Below are 23422 nucleotides of genomic sequence, written 5' to 3'. Positions count from 1 at the left end.
AGAACGCACCTACTCCCCTCCTACACTCTAATATCAGACTACATAAATTTAACATTTTCTCTAAGACTCACGGGTGCATTATATGCCTCCTACTCTCTGATTTTTAAAGATGTGGAGCCAGCATGACTCAGATTTCTAAGTGTGTTTTCCCCCCTCTTCAAGCATAACCTTGATATTTAAGACCTGTTTGCGCTAAACCATTACTGCAAAAAAATAAACCGAAGGAGCCATGGGCCTCCTGCCCAGCAGTGCCCGGCGCTTATTATTTGTCAGTTCATTTATTCTGAAAAGCAGGCTAAGCTTCCAGATGATTTGGTTTAGACTGGACCTTCGCCACGGAAAATGTACGAAAGGGGAAGATGAAATGAATGACCCGTAAAGGAGCACAATTTGAAACCTGGTATTTACAGGGGGTTGTCATGGCAACCCAGAATGTCACAAACACTTTAGAATGAAAATAAATTCTAGCTATAAAATTAGCCGACTGTAATTCTGGAAATAGCTACCAAGGTTCAGCATGTTGGGGAGACCAACCTATTCTGAGTCCTATGTTTTAACTGTCTGGTCATCCTCCTCTGACTCCTGGGGTCAGCGACACCAGAAAATGCATTGCCCCTTTCCCCTTCCTCCAAGGAGAATGGACAAGCCAAAAGGTAGCTGCACATTGCAAAGTGAGGTCTTGTGGTTTGTCTTTCTCATCAGGATGAAAAAAGGCCATTTTCCAGTGCAAAAGCTGGTCACCGTGCTGTGTGATCACAGGGTGACATGACACAACCCATGCAGAGGCCTTGATCTTTTCACCCAGCCCCTTTGACACGTGGCAGCCTGGGATGGAATCCTTCATGCTGTGACCAAACAAATGGAGGATGCATTTCGTGAAGAGTGTCTGGGTGCTGGCATTCCATCGTGCCGGTCCTCTTTCCTGCTAAAAGCTCATTTAGAAGAGCAATGGGGAGGGCAAATTGCCCCCAAGAACATCTTTCTTGTCTCTTGGAGTAAACTTTTTATATTTTTCAGCTAATAATAGCGATGACTATGGAAGAAGAGGATGGCGGTCATGATGATGATGACGAGAATGACCATAGTAACAATATAATGCCCAACAGCAAACCGAGATGAAATGCTGGCCTAGAACATAAACTGGCCCAGAATGACTTTGCAATTGAAACGCTCCCATCCAGAGTTTTTCTAATAACATTTTCTCTAATTTCTGTCATTTGTTCAATCGCTTGATCAGGAAGTATTGATTCACCGACTGCTATGAGCCAGGAGCTGTGCTAAGAAGCAAAACAGTTCCTGCCCCAAGGAGATTTCCTTTTAGCGGGGAAACAACACGTAGGCCTATAATTATTCAAAGCATTGGAGTAGGATTAGACTGGACCCAGGATTTCATTGGCATAGGAACCTCCTGGCGAACTAATTCCTTCCCCAAAGAAGATTAGCACTAGCCCTGAACGTTTTAAGCTTAGAGTCGCCTATGACTACTAAGAGGCGGTTATTTCTATAGGGTGACATAGGTGAGTAGGTGCCCAAAGTAAGATTGGGCCTCAGACCGTTCTGATGACAAAACCGATTCTTTATCTATTCCTTTGCTCCATTGTTCCAAATTAAGAAAAAAAAACGGTACACAAAGTAAATTCAAAATAATTTCAAGGGTGATACTAGGAGCTGGCAGACCAGCCATGGTCTTGTATAGGAAGGGGCACTCATTCTCATTTGTTATTGCGACTCCTAAAATTGAGTCTCTCCACTGCTGCCTGAGGGTGTAGGAAATAAATGAGGGCATGTACAGCTCATCTGCTGAGATGAATCCTGGGTAACACTTGGGCAGGAGGTCATCATGTCATGGATGTAGAGCTGGGAGGGGTTCGGGAAGTACATTTCGTGGGACTGAGGGCCAGACAGGTAAAGGCCCAAGCTCACACTGTCAGTAAGTGACAGAAGCAGTTATCTGAGGCCAGACTCAGGGCTCTGCCCTTCTACTATGAGTAGGGACCACATTACTCTCTCTATCTGTCCATCCCACATATTATGCAATCTATTTTTGTTCCCGGTGCTTGATACTTTTCTTGACATGTAGTAAGCCCTTAATTAATGTTTTTTATTCATTCATTTATTCATTCATTCATGCTTAATTACTACAATTAGTCAGAACTGGTGACAAGATAGGGAGGAACACACCAGAATAGCAGCACTTTGTTACTAAAGTGAAAAAACAAAAGGTCTCTAATGAAATTCAAAGGATAAAAGACCATTTAAGGAGGGTTTAAGTACTTTAAGCAAAAATGATCTGAACTTCCCGCATTGGCTACGTTGTCGATCCTCCTACTGGACATACTTGTTGGTAGTGACGCTAAATGCTTCTGAATTTTCTCAACGTGAACCTTAATCTCTTTACTGGATTCACACAGCGTCCTCCGTGTCATCGCATTGAAGTTAGGTCTGAGATGTAGATTTAACTCCTATCTACCACTCGCGATGTTTGTCATACAGTGTGGTTTAGTAGGAAGAATTCTGGGCCTGGAGGCAAGGGGTCTGCACTCAGATTTTGGCTGCGACACTTATTGGATGTGTGACTGTGGTCAAATTACTTACCCTCTTGAAGATAATCACATCTGCATCACCTGCTGGAGAGCATCCCTGAGAGAGACACTGGAGGAGGCATGACACGTGACCTGGTGATGATGGTGACGGCGAGGACTGCGGGATGATGTGGAGCCAGATCAATGCTATTAGTAAGAGAGAAAGAGAGAGAGACAGAGAGAGAGAGAGTGACAGAGACAGAGACAGACAGACAGAGAGACAGAGACAGAGAGATAGAGACAGAGACAGAGACAGAGAGACAGAGACAGACAGAGACAGACAGAGATAGAGACAGAGAGAGAGAGAGAAGTACTTTATTCACAATCTTCAGTATTATTGGAGTATTTTTATATGATGTGTGTTTTAATATTTTAGCTGTTATTTTTTAAATCAAATCGAGAAAGCTACCCCCTACCCTGGTGTAGTAAGAGCTCTGGTTAGTTGGATACTCTTTCTTAGGTGATTCAATGTACAGTAAGTCCATGGGGTGAATCTACTTGTTTGGGATCCAGTGTCTAAAGGAAGTTATCCCTTCCCATGTCTTCTGTGGACATCCTCATCTGTATTTCTTCTCCTTCCTTCTCCATAGCTATTTTGGATGTGTTGATTGGACTAGCATGCCTTAGAAAACAGATATTCTTGCAAAACCAAGAATCCTTCCTCATTACCAATTTTTTTAGAGTAATCATCAATATTAAACATGCTTCCTCATGACTGTTTATAGAAGAAATCTGATAGATCTGTTTTCTTGGGTTCATGTACTTTTGAATGAAAGATTAATATGAATCTTAAATTATAATAATTTTCCTTTTGAACACAGGTGTGATTTCTTTGGGGAAGGGACTTTCATGATAAACTTTCTGTATTGATGGGGTCAGCAGTTTTTCTGCAACTGACAGTCTTAGAGAAGTATGTAGATTGAGAAGCCATGTGACTTGCCCAGGGTCACACAGAAAGGATATGACAGAGACTGGATCCTGCTGCCCAGGAAGCTCCCTATGCACTACAACAGAGATGTTAAACTAGCAGCCCTAAACCTCCAACACTCCTGAAAACAAAACAAACCAGATTAAAATGTCCTTGGAAAGTGTTTAACAAAATAAAGAAAAATACAATAAAACACAATGTTAATTAGTGGTTTTCTAAGTCAATCTGCAGCCCTCAGATCCATTTGTATTTGCTATTTACTGTTGCAATACAAACCATTACCTTTATTATTTCAATCACGTGATGAAGATGAAAATGATGATGGCACTGGTGGTAGTGGTGGTGATGATAGTAAACATGGCAACAGAAGCTAATTTACTATAAGATTGAAGGATTAAAAAGCTCTTTGTAGACATTATCTCATGGGAGCCTCACAACCACACCCAAGAGGAGGGTTCCATAGTTGATTATTAGCCTCATGTTACAGTTGAGGAAATTGTAACTTAGAGTGATCAGTTTACTGGGGTGAATTTGCATAAGTTCAATGACCATTTGTTACTCTTCCTTTACAAAAGACACTAAATACCAAGATAAAAATCACACAGACTCTGCCTTCAAGGACTTTTCATTCTACTAGGGAGGAAACACCATGGACATTGGTTTGAAAAGAAAATCAATGTACAAAATGAACAGAGAGTGATTTTTGTTGGGAGAGGGCATTCCTAATGCGGGAGTCAGGAAAGGTGGCACATGAGCTGAAGGGACTTCAAGAGACTATGGTGGGGGAGAGTATGCCAGGCATAGGGGCCAGCCTCTGCAAATGGATGGAGATGGTGGATGGAGACTCACACAAAAGGGCCAGAAAGTGAAACATTTCTGCTCACATATCTAGCAAGGATTGGTCAGCCATTCAATCACCCTTGAGCAAGCATCTGCAATGTGCCAGACCATAAAACCAGGTTTTCCTGCTTCCAAGTACTGCATTCTAATGTTTCTTTAAGTGTGTAACAAAAGATGTATGACTACTTTGAGACATTTCCTTCCTCATTTTCCTTGATTTTTCCATTGAAATGTGAAGCAAAATATGTATTGTTCATGACTGGCACATATTAGATGCTTAAAACACATTTATTGACTGATTGTTAAACCAGTCATTTCTTGTGAACAGTGAAATAATGTTATTCTTGGGTTTTGGAGCTTCAGTACAAGGGAGATCATATAATAAGTAAATTCTTTTGATTACAACCTCTTAGACACTCTCCAAGATAGACCCATTTTATGTAAAATCCTGTTCTGTAGGAAATAGGAGTGTTGCTGGGAAGTTTTGGGGGACATTCATTTTAGCAAATGAATTCACAAATATCTGATGAAATTAATCAAGACAGGAATGTCACAACATGGAAAATTTATAGTGCAAACAAAAAAAAATCACCTTATACTCCAATCTCAATTCCTTAAAAAAAAATTCAGCACTAAACAGCCTAACTGAATGGAAAATAAAACTTCAAAGAATTAAAAGATTGATCATGAAGAATCATCTATTCACAACTTTTTGTACAATTATGGAGTCTGCTACAGAGCCTACTGACCTCCTATGATAAGGTGCTAATAAGAACATGACAGGGCAGTGGATTTACATGAGTAAATATCATAGGATTACATCTGGTTTCCCCAGAGTGGAGGTAATGCCATCTAATATGACTGAGAGGAAGATGAAATGCTAAACACCTGGCAAGAGCTCAAACATGTGAATCACTAAGAATTCATTCATTTCTTAGCCCAGGATCATAGACTTTGACCTGGAGAGGACCGCAGAGGTTACTGAGTACAACACGTTGCTTTTTTTGTTGCTGTTCAGTTGTTTTATTCACATCCAACTCTTTGTGACCCCATCTGAGGTTTTCTTGGCAAAGATACTGGAGTAGTTTGCCATTTCCTTCTCTGGCTCATTTTTACAGCTAAGGAAACTGAAGCAAACAGGGTTAAGTGACTTGCCCAGGATCATAAAGATAGCAAGTGTTTGAGGTCACATTTGAACTTAGGAAGATGAATCTTCCTGGCTCCAGGCTCAGTGCTCTATCCACTGCATTACCTGACTGCCCCCACCTTTATTTTACACATGAAGAAACTGAGGCTCATATGATTTAAAGGATTCATCCAGAGCCACACAGCTAGTAAGTGTTTGAGGCAGGATTTCAGCCTACTTCTTCTGGACTCCAAGTCCGGCATCTACCCACTGTGGCACACTGTGTCCCTCATTTCTACAGAAAAGAGAAAACAGAGTTCTTCCTAGAAACATCAAGGGTGAACTCATTCTGATTCAAAATAATAACTGAGAAATGCACAAAGCAAACAAGCACAAGAACAGAAACAGAAGAAAACTAACATATTTTGGCACTCGATTATTTTTCTGCTTGATGTAAATTTTAATTAATTAATGTATGTGTAAATCCTTTCTTCCAAGTTAGATTTCAGGCACCTAGAGGACAGGGAATATAATAGTTATCAAAGGAGCTATTAGATAAAAGCACTTTTAAACCTTAAACTTAAAACACAATATAAATATTAGCTATAGTTATTTAATTATCAAATTATAAATCGGAGAATCTTAAGGTTAAAAGTGACCTCAGAGATCATGCAGTCATAATATCATCAGGTGTAGAGGCTGGAAGTGACCTTAGATTTGACCCAATCCAATTGTTTTGTTTTACAGATGAGGAAATGAGGCCCAGAGAAGCTGTGACTTACACGGTCATTTAGGTAGCAAACAGCAAAGGGAAGATTTAAACTCAGGTCTCCTGATTTTGCTTCTAGTGTCCTTTCAATTAGACTGCACTGCCTTTTATAGAAAGGCACAAGTCACCTAGTTCAACCTGTACTCTCTCAAAGGAATTCCATTCATTACATCCCCAACAGAGGGTGCTATGCATGGTCCAGCACACTCTTCAGAGGATGCAAGGATCTGCGATTTTCTGCGATTTTATCAGTGTGGGAAACCCCTTCTACCAATGCTGAGCACTACCAACTAGAAATTACTTTATCAATAAATCCTAGATAGTTATCTGGGGCAAAAATAGTGTAAGTGATTGGCTTGTCTAGAATCCTAAGGCTGGTAGATTTTGTAGGGCAAATTTGAACCCACCTTCTCTTCTCTCTTGAGTCCAGACCATTCATTACTACCATGCCTCGATGTCTCTAGGGGAGACACAAGTTTTTCCATAAGTCTTTCTTATATTGACTGTACTTGAATCTGTTTAGAGCTAGGGAAGTAAGATTTGAAGGCATCCTTAATTCTTCTCCAGTTTGCAGTTATATTTAATTATATATTTATAAAATGGCTGGTGTGGTGCTGTCCATACTATTCATGGGAGCTTGCCACAACAGGATCATGGACATTTGATGTTTTGATGACTATTGGCCTCAAAAGCAGTGTTCTTTCTTATCAATAATTCAAATCAACTAATGTTTATCCAGCCCAGCTATGCTTATTCCAGGTGATGATCTGGAGCAATTGTTCTACTAGGTGTCATCCATTAGGCTACATACTTTAGATACAAAAACAATGCAAGAGCAGAATAAAACAAAAATACAATGAAATGGTCCCTTCCCTCAAAAAACATATAATCTACTGGAACTGGGAAGGGAGATACAGGCAGGGATTCAGAGAAGTAAACAAAATAAATGCAAAGTAAATATAACCTAGTTGGGGGGCACTAGCAGTAGTGAGATCAGGCAGTGTTTGAGGTGAGCCTTGTGCTGTCACCCTGTTACATGGTCTTATACCTCTTGTGTCTGTTCCATATCTCAGCCTTTGACATCACTTCCCCAAAAAGGGAGGAATATTCACAGACAAGTTAAATGGTGAAATTATCATTATGGCTTCCACGTTAAACATTCCATGTCAACATGTTACTATCTCCAGCGTTTGCAAGCTCTTACCTTGCATTTGCATCCCCACTACAAGCCCTCTCTGGCCCAGTAATTAAGCCAGTTTTACTAGGCATAGTCTCAGAAATCAACTCAATAATGTAATATGGTACACAATACTCTCACCTCCCAATAGGCCTCACCAAAGACTTTGTTAGCAGGAGGAAATGCTTCATCTCTATCAGTGTAGCACCACTTCCAGAGCCATTTCCCCAGTCCCATTCAAATAGTTCATCTGGGTCCCCAAAGAGCAACTAACTACACCACCCTTCAGTGTACTAGGGGTAATCTCAAAGAATACAGGTTTATAATATTATAACTCACAAGCCTCCATCTAGTATTCTCCCCATTGGTTATCAACCAAGTAGCCTTAATTACCTTTTTAAAAGGATATTTAATAACGTATTATAGCAAGAATTGTTGGAATAAATCATACCTCTAAAACTAAGGGAACACTCCCCTTGTAAACCAAAGTTTCTGAAGAGATTTGTTTCAGACTTTGGCAACACACGATCAAAATATAATCTCAGTTCCCATTAACCACAAGTCCATTTTTCCTTTTGTGGGTTCCTCATGAAGTTCAATCAGAGGAGAGAGGAGTCTATGGGACAGGATATCCAGTCACTTGAATATAAGCTCCTTGAGGGCAAGAGGAGGATTTAGTATGCTTATTTTGTTGTGCTCTCCCTTGTCTCCCCAGCACACAGCACATAAGTCCATATGAGGGGCTTGATAAAAGCTCTTTGAGTTGAACTGAATTGAATCACCATCAATTAGAATTTACTGAGGACATCCTGGGCACAGGGCATGGTATTAAGTAAATGGAAACCGAGTGATAACCAGTCACAATAACCTGTTCCATCCTCTGTTGTTGATGCCAGTGAATGCCCAAGATAATGAAGACCATGTACCTCTCCATTTCTGCTCTCGATTTGGACACCACGATATTGTAAAGTTTCTGCTTCAAAGTGATTTTGAAGTCCAGCCACACATAGCTAATATCTATGGAGACACACCTTTGCACTTGTGAGTATGAAATATTGACATGTGGATTTGCAAGGTAGGTTCTGTGACTCTTCCAGCATTTAAAAAAGAACCTATATTTTCCTTAACCCTAGGGCTTGCTACAATGGAAAATTTGAAGTTGCCAAAGAAATAATTCAACTGTCAGGAAAAGAAAGTCTGGCAAAGGAAAACATCTTTAGTGAAACAGCTTTTCACAGGTAAGCAATATTTCAAGAAATCATAGAGTTTCAAAAGGGACCTCATTTGAACTGTGTCTGCTCAACAGTTCCCTCTATACCATACCTATTCACTGCTTATCAAGGTTTTTCTCAAAGACCTTTTAAGGTACACATTTTGGGAGAGTCCCAATCATTAGGATTTCTTTTTGTCTTCTTTTGTTTTTCCCCCTGAGATTAAGCCTAAATCTACTTCTTCCCCACTTCTACCCATTACTCCTGATTTATTTCTATGAGACCAGGCAGAATAAATCCAATGGGGAAGTCTTTCAAATTTTGGAAGACATATATTGTGACACACTCTCAACTCTGCTATTTTTCAGGCATCCCCAGTTCTTTCAATTAATTTTAATTTCACATGAATGTAAGCCATTTTGTGGTCAAGCTCCTGTATTTCATAATTTTTTTCAGTAAATCGTCTTCCTGCAAGATCGCATCAACTCTGAAACTTTCAATTCCTTAGTCCTCCTGAGCCCTGGGCCCCCTCCCTGCCTCTCACTGGAGACATCAGACAGCTCTTTCCAGATCCTCCATTTACAGAAAGGGCTAGATTGGTACCCTCCCTCTCCACCTTTCAGCTTCTTTTTATGAGTTCTCTTCCCGTATTACACTGTGAGATTCTTTCAGGCAGGGACTGTCTTTTGACTTTCTTTATATCCCCAGTATATAGCCCAATGTCTGACACATATGAGATGCTTAATACATGTTTACTAACTGACTGACTGACCCTTCATTAACCTGAAGGTTGCTCTCTTCTCCACATTCTTTGGCATATTGATGCCCATCCTAAAGTGTGGAACCCAGACTTGAACACAATACCCTAGCTGTGGCCTGATCAGATAAGCATACAGGGATAGTATCACCTCCTTATTTCTGGAAGTTCTGCCTCTTTTGATGCAGTCTAAGTCCCCTGAATTGAGACAATTTAAATACAATTGTCACCTAGAATGGCTGCTCATATAAACTGGACATGAAGTTGCATATGCAAAACAAAGACAATGCACAGCAGATGTTGCAAACACAGAGACAGCAGAAGCTGAGGAGAGGGCAAGGGGCCCAGGCTAGACACGTAGCAGCGAAGGTAGAGGCAGATGCTATAGTCAGGATAACAGATGGAGTTGGAGCCAGCTGCTGCCATCATAGCAACAGCCACAAAGACAGCGACTGACATTGCCATGACAACAGGCATATCAACATCTGTAAGCATACTGCTCCTCTCCCTCTTCATTCTGGGGGACGCTGCCAAGAGCGGCAGCTCCCAAAATTTCTCTCCTTTCTCCAGATTCTCATTGCAGGAGCTCAACAATAACAAATAGGATGCATTTTACTGTATTCTATCATATATGTATATTTTTTTGCCATATGCATCTTAGGTGCAAATGTGCCTACCTTTCTAAGGAAACCATCTGTCATCCTTTAAAAGCATAGTTGGGGTAGCTACAAAAAATGCCCAAGAAGGTACTGACTTCTTTCTAGGAACCTGTGAGAAGCCATTACAAAGCCAGCTTGCTTTCACAAGCACATGCAAGCCCTGGCTCTAATTGGGAAAAGCATGATAAAACACAGCGGAGGCCACTTTTCACTAAGTGCCTAAGCAGGTTTGGGGTGAATTCTTTGATTTAATTAAGGGCAGTTTTTTAATCAAATGATTATAAACCCCTGGTATCATACAATCTTTGAGAGTTGGGATTGATTCATTCTTTATATTTCTATCCTCTGGCATAATGCCTGGCACACAGTGGGCACGTAATAAATTTATACTAATTAGTTATTTAGCTACTATTCAGTCAAAATAATTTTCATCTCCATATTTGTTAAAAAAATGACTAGAAGTATATAGAAAACCCTATAGACCTACATAAGAACTAGTGGCAAAAACAGAAGGAAGCTACCATGAGAATATCCAGGGTACTGATTTATTAGGCAGTGAAATCATTAAGAGGTACAATTTGGAGATAGCTTTAAGTGTCGACTCATCCTCAGCCTTTCTTTACAGTTAAAATGAAGCAAAGTTTGATTATCTACCCAACCATCCATCTATTCAGCTACCCGTTGCACAGAACATTGTACTCTGTGTGAGGCAGATTCAAAGTTTAGATGAGAAATGGTCGCTTCCATCGTAAAGTTCAAAGACAAGTGAAGAGATAATTAGAATGGCTTTCTTTATATAGTTCTTGAAGATTTGCAATACAAAAGACAGAAAATGCACAACTAATTTGTATATATGTGTATCTATCTATATGTCCAGCCATAGCTCTGTCTAGCTCTATCTCTGCATCTCTAACTCATCTCCATCTAATACATCTGTGGTCCAAAGTATTAGTTCATTGTTATAAAGCATTGCTGGAATGGAAACCCTCTTCACCTAGAAAGATCAAAATCTCTTCTGTAGCTTTAAGTCTTAGAGACTTGTCTGGGCACTGAAGAGGTGAGTGAGTTGGCCCTGATTATAAATGAACATAGGTCAGAGGCAGAACTGTCAAGTTTGGACCACTAGCGATTACGAAATGCAGTATCACGTGGTGGGTGAGGTGTTCAAATGTAAGCCCCTGGAGGCCTGCACATGCTTCTCTTTTCTCCTGTTATTCCAGTCGCCTTGAATAGCCAACTGCTATACATACCTCAGGCCCTCAGCAAATGCTGCTTCATTGATTGATCGACTGGAGAGTTGTAAACCAAAGTCTCTAAAGTCCAAAGGATATGGCTGATGGTAGAACTCCCATAAGGTTTTATGAAGGTATTGGCATTTGAGTTAAACTTTCAGGAGTGGATAGAATGTCAACATGCGAGGAAGGACAGCCAACCATCACAGAGAAAGGCATGAGCAAATAGAGGACTCACGATGTGTTCAGGGAATAAAACTCATATTGGTTTGACTAGCTGTGTTGGTAAGCAAAATGAGCTCTTAACACTTAGTTCAACAAGTGCCCTTGAAGAGTTTGGCTTTTGTTTGCTTTGAATAATTCAGTGTATTTCATTGAGACTTACTAGTTGCTAAGCCCCAGGTTCTAACCCCTATTAGATGTAAAACCTATGTGGGTGTGGACTGGTAACTAAGGTGGGGCCCAAGGTGGGGCTAACTCAGGGGAGGGCCTAGTTAATACATGAGTTTGAGTGCTAGGTTTGGGACATCAGAGGCTTTTAGACCACGTGGGTTTAAGTCTGCCTCTTTGTGATGATTCTAGGTCACATGGGTGAGTCGCATGTGTGACTCACCCCTGACGCTGAAAAAGATATAAAACCAGGGGTTGGCCTTCTCTTCTTTGGAGCTCATTCCCACAGCAGTGGTGGTGTGAGTGACTCTGGGCCAGCCTTCGTTATGAGCTCCCGGGCTGAACCCAGATGTTGGTAACTATAAATTGTATTGGGTCTGTCTGTTGATGTTTGTAATTTGTTTGTATTTTGCTCTGAAGTTTAGGGTGCTGGCTTTTTCACCTGAACTAAGTGAATGATATTTGTGTGCTGAATTAAAGTAAGCTTGTCAACCCCTTTAACCTTGCTTTCCTTAGTTAAGCAGATCAAAACAACCTGTGTTTTTGCGGCATGCTGGTAGCGTTCTTGTTGTGGATCTTACACCCCCACAGAAGCTGCTAGCCGGATTGTTGAAACACTAGCACATACTATGTGTGCAGATAGTTATATGGGTTAAGGTAGAAAAGTTAAGGTGATACCAATTTGTGGAGAATCTGAAAAACCAGGAAAAGGAATCAAACTTTTACTCACTATCCAAAAAAAGAGTCTTGAAAGAATCTGGAATTGAAGTGTGTTAGAGGTCTATGTGCATATCTTTAAACTGCTTGGCAGCCTCTGGTTAGAGGATTTTCCTGGGAGTTAGTCATTTATATAACCCAAATTATTTTAACTCTATTGATGAATAATTGGGTAAATGCATTTTCATAGTATACTTTTGATCATTTATTACTAAGGGAGGCCGTTTTGGAAGCTCTCCTCCAATTCAGCTGACATAATTATAGAAAGGTAGTCACACATGGTTAATCATTTAACCCTGAAAGTAGTAATATCCACCACCACCCACAACGGGGAACAAACTAATGCAAGTCTGCACAAGGGGAGGGTGGAGGGAAGTAGCCCAGAGGAAGTGTTGCAGAATCATAAATATTTTTTTTGATAGTTGGCAATATGCATCATCTAATTGACCTCCTTTCACTGATTAAGAAACTGAGGTCCAGGGAGATTAAGGGACATGCCTAGGGTCCCCTACTTAGTAAATGGCAGAGACAAGATCCAAACTCAGATCTTGCATCTCCCAATTAAGTGTCCTTGTATTTGTATACGGAAAGAACCAATATGAAGAGCCCTCAGCTCACACAGAGGCTTCTGGATTTGTCTTAATGATCAAACAGCAACCAACCAAGAGAAGATGTTGGCAAACCTAAGAGCAGTCGGTACCAAATCTCCCCACTTTCAATTCAATTCAATAAACATTTATTAGGTGCCTACTATGTGCCAGGCACTGTGCTAGGTACTAGGGATGTTGCAACAATCTGCTGGCAGCTACTGTGGAGGTGTAAGACCCCAAAAGACCAGCAGCAAGACCTGCTAGCACAGGTTCTTTGATCTGCTTTACTAAGAAAAGTAACGTTAAGGGGATAACAATCTTATTGCAATCCAGCACACAAATATCATTCACTTAGTTCAGGAGGAAAAGCCAGCAACTTGAACTACAGAGCAAATCCAAACAAATTACAAACATACACAATTCACCAGGAAAGCATCAACATCTGGGTGAGCAAAGCTGGGGGTCAGTTACAATGGCTTGCCCAGAGTCACCCGACACTCTTCCAGTGAGTGAGAGCCCCAAGGGAAGACTCCAGCCTCTTGAGTTTATATATTCTGTTCAGGGTCAAAGGGCACCACACGTGAGACTCACCCACGTGACCTATAAGTGTCACAAACTGGGGCAAACCCATGCAAACCAGGCTCTCCCTTCAGACAAGGAGGTCATCAAAGACTCCTAATTTAATCAAAGAAACAAAGGCTAGACTCTTCAAGGGCACTTGATTAAATAAGTGATAACAGAGAAAATAGTAAAAAAAAAAAAAAGTCCCACTTTAATTACCAATATAAGGGATAAGAGAAGAAGTGAAGTCTCTGCCCTTAAAGAGCTCACAATCTTTGATCAGCACAATCCCTCTCCATGGGCTCCAGTGGGTACCAATGATGCACTGTGAAGTCCCTTCTGCTCTACAGCTGTCTTAGCCACAAAGCCATAATCAAAGATGTTTCCAAGTCCATTCCTCATTACAGGTGGACGTTCAATCTTAATTATTGATGCTGTGGGAGTAACCCTCCTGGGAGTTTTTCAGTACTGATTAGCCCTTAGGAAGATAGCAAAGCATTGTTCTTCCTTAGGCTCTTTGGTTTTAGCCTAGGGATACCCTTGCCATGTGTTGTCTGGGCATACGTTCAAGGGAGAAAAATCTTGCAGAATTACAGCAATTACTTAAAATCTGAAGCTCTTTTTCCTATGACGATCAATCAACAAGCATTTATTAAGCATCTATTAAGTATCAGGCACTGTATTAGGCACTGGGGAGGGTTATAAAAGACAAGGGAAAAGGGCATCACGTACAAGTAAATACTAAGTATACATAAGATAACTAACAACATATCTTTCTGGAGGACTTTACAAAGATTCTTTCGTTTCCGTCGCATAATAACCTTGTCTTATAAACGTCACAATCCCCAGATGTTGGAAAATGAGCCTGAGTGTTTGTGACTGACCCAAGGTCACACCTGCTCTTGAAGCTGTCAGAGGTGGGGATTTGGAGCCAGGGGTCTCCTGTCTCTAGGTCCGACATTTCTTCACTGCAGTACACCACTTTGTCCATAGTATGTGACAAATACATGTTTAGAGAGGTGGGCTGTGGACATGATTATGCTTTTTATTTTTAAGGAAATGAAAAACGTTTTGAATATTCTCTAGCCCAAAGCTACATGCATTTCTAGGAAAATACCCATTCCAGTGTACAATGCACATAATTCAGACCTTCCCTTGACCTGTGGGATGCCTTAGTTCAGCTCAAGTACTATGACCTATGGGAACCCTTTCCTGACTCCCCTAATCATTGTACTTTCTCCCCAGTGACCTTTTACACACATATTTATTCATTTACATCTGGTCTTCCCTCCCCCACACAGGCTGTAAATTCCTTGAGGGCAGGCACTGTCTTTTATTTTGTCTTTGTATTCCCATTATTTAGTACAGTGCCCTCTGGTCAACAGTAGGCACTTAGACAATGCTTATTAGATTATACTGGAATGGACTGGGTGATCTATCGGCAGCACTCTAGATAGGACCACATCCCAAATGAACAGATATAGTTGGGAGAATTTCTTATGGCCTGGGGTTCTCCTTCCTGATCAGAAGCCCAGATTTCAGGAGTTTTGTTCAGAACTTGATGCAGCCACAGAGCCAGACTCAGGCAAAATTGTGGAGTCAATAGTTTGCTTTTGCCTTCTTCCTCAGAGTGACTTTGGTGCCATCCTCTCTACTCTCAGCTCCTTCCCAGGTCCTTGCCCTGGCTGCCATCTCATAGGAACTTGGTTTTGTGGGAAGCAGTGGAAGGAGCTCTGGCTTTTGAAGACCTACTTTTAAGCCCTGGTTCCCATCCTAATTCATCCACATTCAAATTGTGGGACATGGAGCAAATCACTCCATCTCTCTAGTCTTCAATGTCACCATTTACCAAACTCAGACAATCCAGATTGTTTTCAAAGCAGTGTGAGCCTCCTGAACTCACTTTGCAGATAAGGTACTAATGAAACTCAAAGGAGATAAGGGATTTAGAGTGTCACTTAGCCAGCATGTGTAAGAGGCAGGACTGGAACACAGGCCTCTTTCATTCCAGCCTCAGCATGGAAGCAGTATGCCACACCGTCTGTCCCATGGAATTGTGGAGTCATCTTGTAGCCATATAGTGAATCATAAATGAGTTATTAGAATTACTGCTTTTGAGAAGCTACCCAAATTCAACTAAGGGCTTTACTTCTCCCAGACATATTTGCACTTTTTTTCATGTGGAGATTGAGGAAGCACTAAGACCAAAAGGACCACATTTGTAACAGTTGAATCCCACAGACCAAGTGGTATGAAGCTGATTGGTGGAAAACATTTGCTCACCAGTGTTTTGGGCTCAATATTATTTATGATTTTCTTTTTTAGTTTTTTTCTCTCAAAATAATACATTTAATAACCATATGTCCAGCTTTATTTAAGCTATACTTGCTAGTCAGATACATCCTTTGCATAAACTCTGGGATGCTAAAGTCTACATTGAAAGAGATGCCCTTTGAGGCATTCAGAATATATGCCATCTTGGAGTTGGGGGGAGGGTAGAAATGGGGAGAAAATTTGTAATTCAAACTCGTGAAAATTAATGCTGAAAGCTAAAAATATTAAATAAATAAATAATGAATAAAAAGAAAAGAAAAAAAAAAAGAAAGAGATGCCCTAAGGGCAACTAGGTGGCGCAGTGAGTAGAGCACCGGCCCTGGAGTCAGGAGGACCTGAGTTCAAATCTGACCTCAGACGCTTGACACACTTACTAGCTGTGTGACCTTGGGCAAGCCAGTTAACCCCAATTGCCCTGCCTTTCCCCTCTCCGGAAAAAAAAAAAAAAAAGAAAATGCTGCACTGATTTGAAGTGATCATTTACCAAAGCAACCTCCTTCAAACACCCAAGACTCCTTTATGCTACACTGAAGTGAAGAGATAAAGGCTTTGGTCAACAAGCATCTTTTTCTGTAGCATTATAACTAATGCAAAAACTGATGATTCAAAAACTGGGAACCTTTAATTGATCAAAATCATATGCCAAAACTTGTTCAGGCATTCCCCAATAAATGGGCATCCCCCTCAATTTCCTATTCTAAGCCACCACAAAAGGAGCTGCTATAGATATTTTTATGCAAATAGGTCCTTGTTGCTTGTTTTCTCTATCTCATTAGGATATAGACCTGGTAGTGATATGGCTTGATCTAAGGGCATGTACAGTTTTATAGCTCTTTGGGCATAGTTGCAAATTGTTTCCCAGAATGGTTGGATCAGTTCACAACTCCACCAACATTACATTGTGTCTCAATTTTTTTTTTTACATTCTCTCTATTTGTCATTTTCCTTTTCCATCATGTTAACTAATCTGACAGCTGTGTGGTATATCACATTTGTTTTAATTTGCATTTCTCTAATCAGTAGTGATTTAGGACATTTCTTCATGTGAATATTGATAGCTTTGATTTCTTCTTCTGAAGCTGTATCCTTTAAATATTTAGAAAATGAGAAATAGCTCTTATTTTTACAAATTTAGCTAAATTCCTTATATATTTGAGAAATGAGGCCTTTATCAGAGAAACTTTCTGTAAATGTTCTTCCCCCACCCCTGCCATGGTTTTCAATTTCCTTTTAATTTTGGCTCCATTAGTTTTGCTTGTATAAAAACTTTTTAACTTCATGTAATCAAAATTATTTTACTTCCCATTATCCTCTCTGTCTCTTGTTTGGTCATAAACTCTTCCCTTATCCATGGGTCTGACAGATACATTTTTCCATACTCCCCTAATTTACTTATAATATCACCCTTAATGCCTAAATTCTTTATCCATTTTGACCTTATCCCAGCATATATTGTGAGATGTTGGTTACCACATAGTTTCTGCCAAACTGCTTTCCAGTTTTCTCAGCAATTTTTGTCATATGTTGAGTTCTTACCTCAGAAGTTTGGATCTTTGGGTTTATTTAACATTGGGTTACTATTGCCAATTACTACTGTGTATTATGTACCTAATCTGTTCCACTGATCCACCATGCCACTTCTTAGCCAATGCCAGATTGTTTTGATGATTATCACTTTATAATACAGTTGGAAATGTGAAACTGCTAGGCAGCCTTCCTTTCCACTATTCTTCATTGATTACCTGGATATTCTTGACCTTTTGTTTTTTTCAGATGAATTTTGCTATTATTTTTTCTAGCTCTTTAAATACTTTTTGGTAGTTTGATTGGTATGACACAAAATAAGGAAATTAAGGTAGAATTGTCATTTTTATTATGTGGGCTTGGCTGACCTGTGAGTAATTGATATTTTTCAGTTGTTTAGATGTGACTTCATTTGTGCAAAAAAGCTGTGGTCTAGTTTCGCTCATCAGGTAGGCTCTTAAGTATGTTATATTGCCTGCAGTTATTTCAAGTGGAATTTTTCTTTCTTTCTCTTGCTGCTAGGTTTTGTTGGTAATATATAGGAATGCTAATGATTTATGTGGGTTTACTTTGTATCCTGCAACTGTGCTAAAGTTATTAATTGTTTCAACTACTCTTTAAACTGATTGTCTTTGGTTGTCTAAGCATGCCGTCATATCATCTGCAAAAAGTGATATTTTTGTTTCCTCACTGCTTATTTTTATTCCTTCAACTTCTTTTTTCTTATATTATTGCTATAGCTAGCATTTCTAGTGTAATATTGAATAATAGTGGTGATAATCCTTGCTTCATCTCTGATCTCTGATCTTATTAGGAAAATTTATTCCCATTACAGATAATGCTTGCTGATGGGTTTAGATAGATGGAACAACTCTATCATTTTAAGAAAGGCTCCATTTATCCCTCTGCTTTCAACTGTTTTTAATAGTAAAGACTGCTATATTTCATCAAATGCTTTTTCTACATCTGTTGAGATAATCATATGATTTTTTGCCATTTTTGTGTACTTAGTATGGTCAATTATGCTGATAGTTTTCCTAATATTGAACAAGTCCTACATTCCTAGTATAAATTCCAGCTGATCATGTATGATCTTTGTGACATAATGCTATAATCTCCTTGCTTGTATTTTATTTAAATTTTTTCATCAATATTTATGAAGGAAATTGGTCTGCTGTTTCTTTCTCTTTTTTTGCTCTTCCTAGTTTAGGTATCAGCATCATATTTGTGTCATAAAAGGAATTTGGTAGGAGTTCTTATCCTATTTTTAAAAATAGTTTCTATAGTATTTGGTATTAATTGTTTTTTAAATGTTTGGTAGAATTCACTTGCAAATCCTCTGCTCTTGGAAAGTTTTTCTTAGGGAGCTCATTTATGGTTTATTCAATTTCTTTTTCCAAGATGAGGTTATTTTCCTCTTCTGTTAATATGGGCAGTACATATTTTTGTAAATATCCATCCACTTGACTTAGATTGTCAGTTTTACTGTCATATACTTGGGCAAAATAACTCCTAAAAATTGCTTTAATTTTATTTTCACTGGTGGGGAGTTCACCCTTTTTATTTTTGATACTAACAATTTGGTTCTCTTTTTTCTTTCTTTTTATCAAATTGACCAATGTTTTATCTATTTTATTGATTTTTTTTTCATGAAACCATCTCCGAGTTTTATTTATAAGTTCTTTTTTTTTACTTTCAATTTTATTAATATTTTGATTTTCATGATTTCCATTTTGGTGTTTAATTGGATATTTTTAATTTGTCTTTTCTTCTAGTTTTTTTTAGTTGTATGCTCACTTCATTGATCTATTATTACTCTCTTTTCTTGATTTACATGTTTAGAGAAATAAATTTTCCCCTATGTATTGCTTTGACTGTATCCCACAAATTTTGGAATGTTGTTTCTTGTCATTCTTTTTAATGAAATTGTTGATTGTTTCTATGATTTCTTTGACCCATTCATTGTTTAGAATCAGATTATTTAGTTTCCAATTAATTTTAGTCTATACATCCATACCCCTTTCTAAAATGCAATTTTATTGTATTATGGTCTAGAAAAGGTACACTTAATATTTTGGGGATTTTTATGTATTTGGTTGTGAGACTTTTATGCCATAATATATGGCCACTTTTGGTGAAGGTTCCATGTACAGCTGAGAAAAGGATATACCCCTTTCTCTTCCTTTTCAATTTTATCCAGAGGTCTATTATATGTAACTTTTCCAAAATTTTATTCATTTCTTTGACTTCTTTTTTTTTGAGGGGGAGAAAGCAAGGCAATTGGGGTTAAGTGTCTTGCCCAAGGTCACACAGCTAGTGAGTGTGTTGAGTGTCTAAGGCTGGATTTGAACTCGGGTCCTCCTGACTCCAGGGCTGGTGCTGTACTCACTGCACCACCTAGCTGCCCCTCTTTGACTTCTTTTTAATTTATTTTATGGTTAGATTTATCTAGCTCTGAGAGGGGAGAGTAGAGGTCCCACACTTCTATACTTTACTATTTCCTCCTGTGATTCATTCAAGTTTTCCTTTAAGAATCTAGATGCTATTCCATTTGGTGCATATGTGTTTATTATTGATATTACTTCATTATCTATGGGTCATTTTAGCAAGATATAGTTTCTCTGCTTATGCTTCTTAATTCGGCCTATTTTTGCTTTTGCTCTGTCTGAAATCATAATTGTTACTTCTGCCTTTTTTTAAACTTCAGCTGAAGCATAATAGACACTGTATTAGCTACTTTTTTGACTCTGTGTGTCTCTGTTTCAAGTATATTTCTTGTAAACAATGTATTGTTGGATTTTGATTTCTAATACATTCTGCTATCCACTTCTGTTTTATGGGTGAGTGCATCCCATTGACATCTATTTATGATTACTAGCTGTGCATTTCCCTCCAGCCTATTTTTCTCCATTTATCTTTATTCCTTTTTATCGTGACTGCTTGAAGTATTTTCTCTTTGACCTAGGAGCTTAGGAATTTGGCTATATTTTGGAATCTCTTTCAGCTGGTGGTTGGTGGATTCTTTTAATATTTATTTTACCCTCTGGTTCTAGTATATCAGGGCAGTTTTCCTTAACAATTTCTTAAAATATAATGTCTAGACTCTTTCTTTGATCATGACTTTCAGGTAGTCCAATAATTCTTAAATTATTTCTTCTTAATCTATTTTCTAGGTCAGATATTTTTCACATACATATTTCACATTTCTTCTAATTTTTCAGTTTTTTTATTTTGTTTTATTGTTTCTTGATGTCTCACAGAGTCATTAACTTCCACCTGCCCAATTCTAATTTTTAAGGAATCATTTTCTTCAGTGAGCTTTTGTACCTCTTTTTCACATTTGGCTAATTCTTCCTTTAAAGGAGTAATTTGCATCAGTGAATTTTTGTTTTGCCTCTTTTTTCCATTTGGCTAATTCTGTTTTTTGAACTATTATTTTCTTCGTATTTTTGCAACTCTTTTGCCAAGCTGTTAATTGTCTGTTCATAATTTTCTTCCTTTTCCTTTGTCCAGTTTTTCACCTACTACTCTTATTTGATTTTAAAAATTATTTAGCTCTTCTAGGAATTCTTGTTGGGTTTGTGTCCAATTCACATTTCCTTTGATGCTTTGCTTGTAGCTGTTTTGACTTCATTGTCTCCTTCAGGGTTTGTCTTGCTCTTCCCTGTCACCATCGTAGTTTTTCATGATTTTATTTATTTATTTTGCTGTTTGCTCATTTTTCCACTCTATTTCTTGATTTTGAAATTTATGTTAATATTTAGTTCTAGCCCTCATTAGAGGGTAGGATTGGGAAGGATGCTGCCTCAGTCTTTAGGCTTTTTACACTGCTTTTTTCAGAGCTAGTTCTGAGCGTTGGAAGTTTTTGATGCTTCCAAGGTGGTGTGATCTGAGAAAAGATGTGGTCACTACTCTCCTTGTCTGAACTCTGTTCCTTACCCAGAAAGGGCTTCTGATCCCTTGGGACCATCACTAATACTGTTTCTCAGGTTCCCTGATCCCTTGTAACCAAAAGCAATGCTGCCCCTCAGGGCTTCTGCTCCTTCCTAAACAGAGTGTTCCTCTGTACCCTTAAACTATCTTAGAAAAATGCCTTTTGGTTTTCCTACCTTATCTTTCTCCTTTACCTAGATCAATTAGGGTTATAATTCTTCTAGACGACCAGGCCAGTATGTGGGCTTACCTACCTTATTATCCCTGCTTTTGAGGAATACAATCTCCTTTGATTGTCTCTTGAAATAATGTTTTCAAGTATTCTCACCTACTCAAAACTCTGTGGACATATTCACTGCTGGGAGAATGTATGCATGCATTCAGAGAAAGGTATGAGGCTTGAGTGACTGGGGGTGGCTGGGAACTCCAGGGGCTTCCTTGAATTCCTCCCCTTTTCTTCAAACATCCAGGTACATATTGCTTATAAAAAGTTAAAAGTTAAAAAAAACTGTTATAATGACTTTTTCTCTTTAGAAAAAATGGCATGAATATGAATATATTTGCCAATAAATACTTGGTTAGAAAATCCTGGAAATCTTAAACCATTTCTCTGCAGCCCTGGCACAAAAATCTTTTGGCTGTTTGAAAAGCAACTACACATGCTATTCTATGCATATAGATGGCTTATGAACAAACATGCACTCACCCTGTTTCATGAGTAAGAAACTTCAGTCATTTAGTCCAGCAATGAGCATTTATTGTGTGTACTATGTGCCAGGACTGCATTAAGCAGTGGGGATGCAAAGAAAGGCAGAAGACAGTCCCTGCCTTTGAGAAGCTCATAGTCTGATGAGATTCCCAGAATTCCACAGGTTAAAAGCATCTCAGATGTCATCTAGTCCATACATCTCAATAAACATCCCCTTTAAAACATCTCTGAACCATTAGTCTTTCACTTAGGTTTACTTTGAAAGGCTCCAGTGAAGAGTGACTAACACACAGCATCTGGATGCCAGCAATTCAAGTTTGGGACAGCTCTAATTATTTGGAAGATTTTCTGAACTTCTAAGTTCAATTTATTTCTCTGTTATTTGCAGTTATTGCTCCTGGGGCCAAGAAAAAGAAGTCTAATCCATCTATCCCGGGCCCTCTTCCCTTTTTGCTCTTGACTATTTCTCTCATTGATCTCATCAGCTCCCATGAATTCAATTGTTATCTCTATTATCTCTATAGTGATGATTCTCAGATCTACTTTTCCAGCCCTAACCTTTTTCCTGACCTTCAGTTTTGCATCACCACCTACCTATCAGGCATCTCAAACCTGGTGTCCCATGGACATCTCAAACTCAGCATGTTCAAAACTGCACTCATTATCATTTTCCCCAAAAAACTAACTACTTCAAATGATCCTTATCTGGCATCATCACTAGTCCTCTCCCTAACATCCTTACCCTATAAATGCATTCAATTCTGCCAAGGTCCTGCTAAAAAGATGGTGCCCAGAACAAGACAGAAAGATATACATCACAGGATAATAAGGCTGAGTGGATTTGGAGCTGGTTGAATGGTCTTGTCCAAATCACAGAATCTTAGCTTTCCAAGGGACTTCAGAAGTCATCTAATTCAAAGCCTCGATGATAAAATACCCCCGACACAGCTTACCAGAAAAGTGATCTTTTGGCCTTGGCTGGAAGACTTCTAGGAAAGGAAATCCTGCTGGCTCCTGATGCCCCATTCCATCTTTGGAAAGCCCCAGTTGTTAGGAAGTTCTTCCTTATGTTAAAATTAAAACTTCTGCCTTTCAATATTTATCCCCAAAGCAGTGAAACTACTTGACTGGTGCATTTCTGCAGTTCTTGAGTAGTGTGCCATAATGACCTGTCCTTGACTTCTGGTGTTCTTCATTTTAGCAGTAGTTTGGATGGATCCATTAATGATGTACATACCAATTAGACATGTTAGATGACAAAGTCTAGACTCAAAAAGCTACCAGTAGGATAGAAATTAGGCCAAATCTAAAGAAATGAAATTTAATATGGATTAATATAAATTCCTACACATTTAAAAAAAAAAACTACATATGCCCAAGTGG

The 23422-nt window shown here is 38.9% G+C and overlaps 1 protein-coding gene across 1 annotated transcript in view; it reads left to right on the top strand.

Annotated features, from left to right (window-relative positions):
- The window catches only part of LOC118847934 (serine/threonine-protein kinase TNNI3K), a 394003-nt gene that overhangs the window by 119101 nt on the left and 251480 nt on the right, over positions 1-23422 (top strand). Inside the window, exons 8-9 of the mRNA XM_036756639.1 lie at positions 8319-8463; positions 8556-8660. Of these exons, the coding sequence (XP_036612534.1) occupies positions 8319-8463; positions 8556-8660 (250 nt within the window). The remainder of the gene's footprint in view (positions 1-8318; positions 8464-8555; positions 8661-23422) is intronic.

The sequence above is a fragment of the Trichosurus vulpecula genome, chromosome 4 (genome assembly GCF_011100635.1).
Source record: "Trichosurus vulpecula isolate mTriVul1 chromosome 4, mTriVul1.pri, whole genome shotgun sequence".
NCBI classification, from domain to species: Eukaryota; Metazoa; Chordata; class Mammalia; order Diprotodontia; family Phalangeridae; genus Trichosurus; species Trichosurus vulpecula.
Note: the sequence above shows the minus strand (reverse complement) of the source record. Positions and strands in the feature narration are given on the sequence as shown.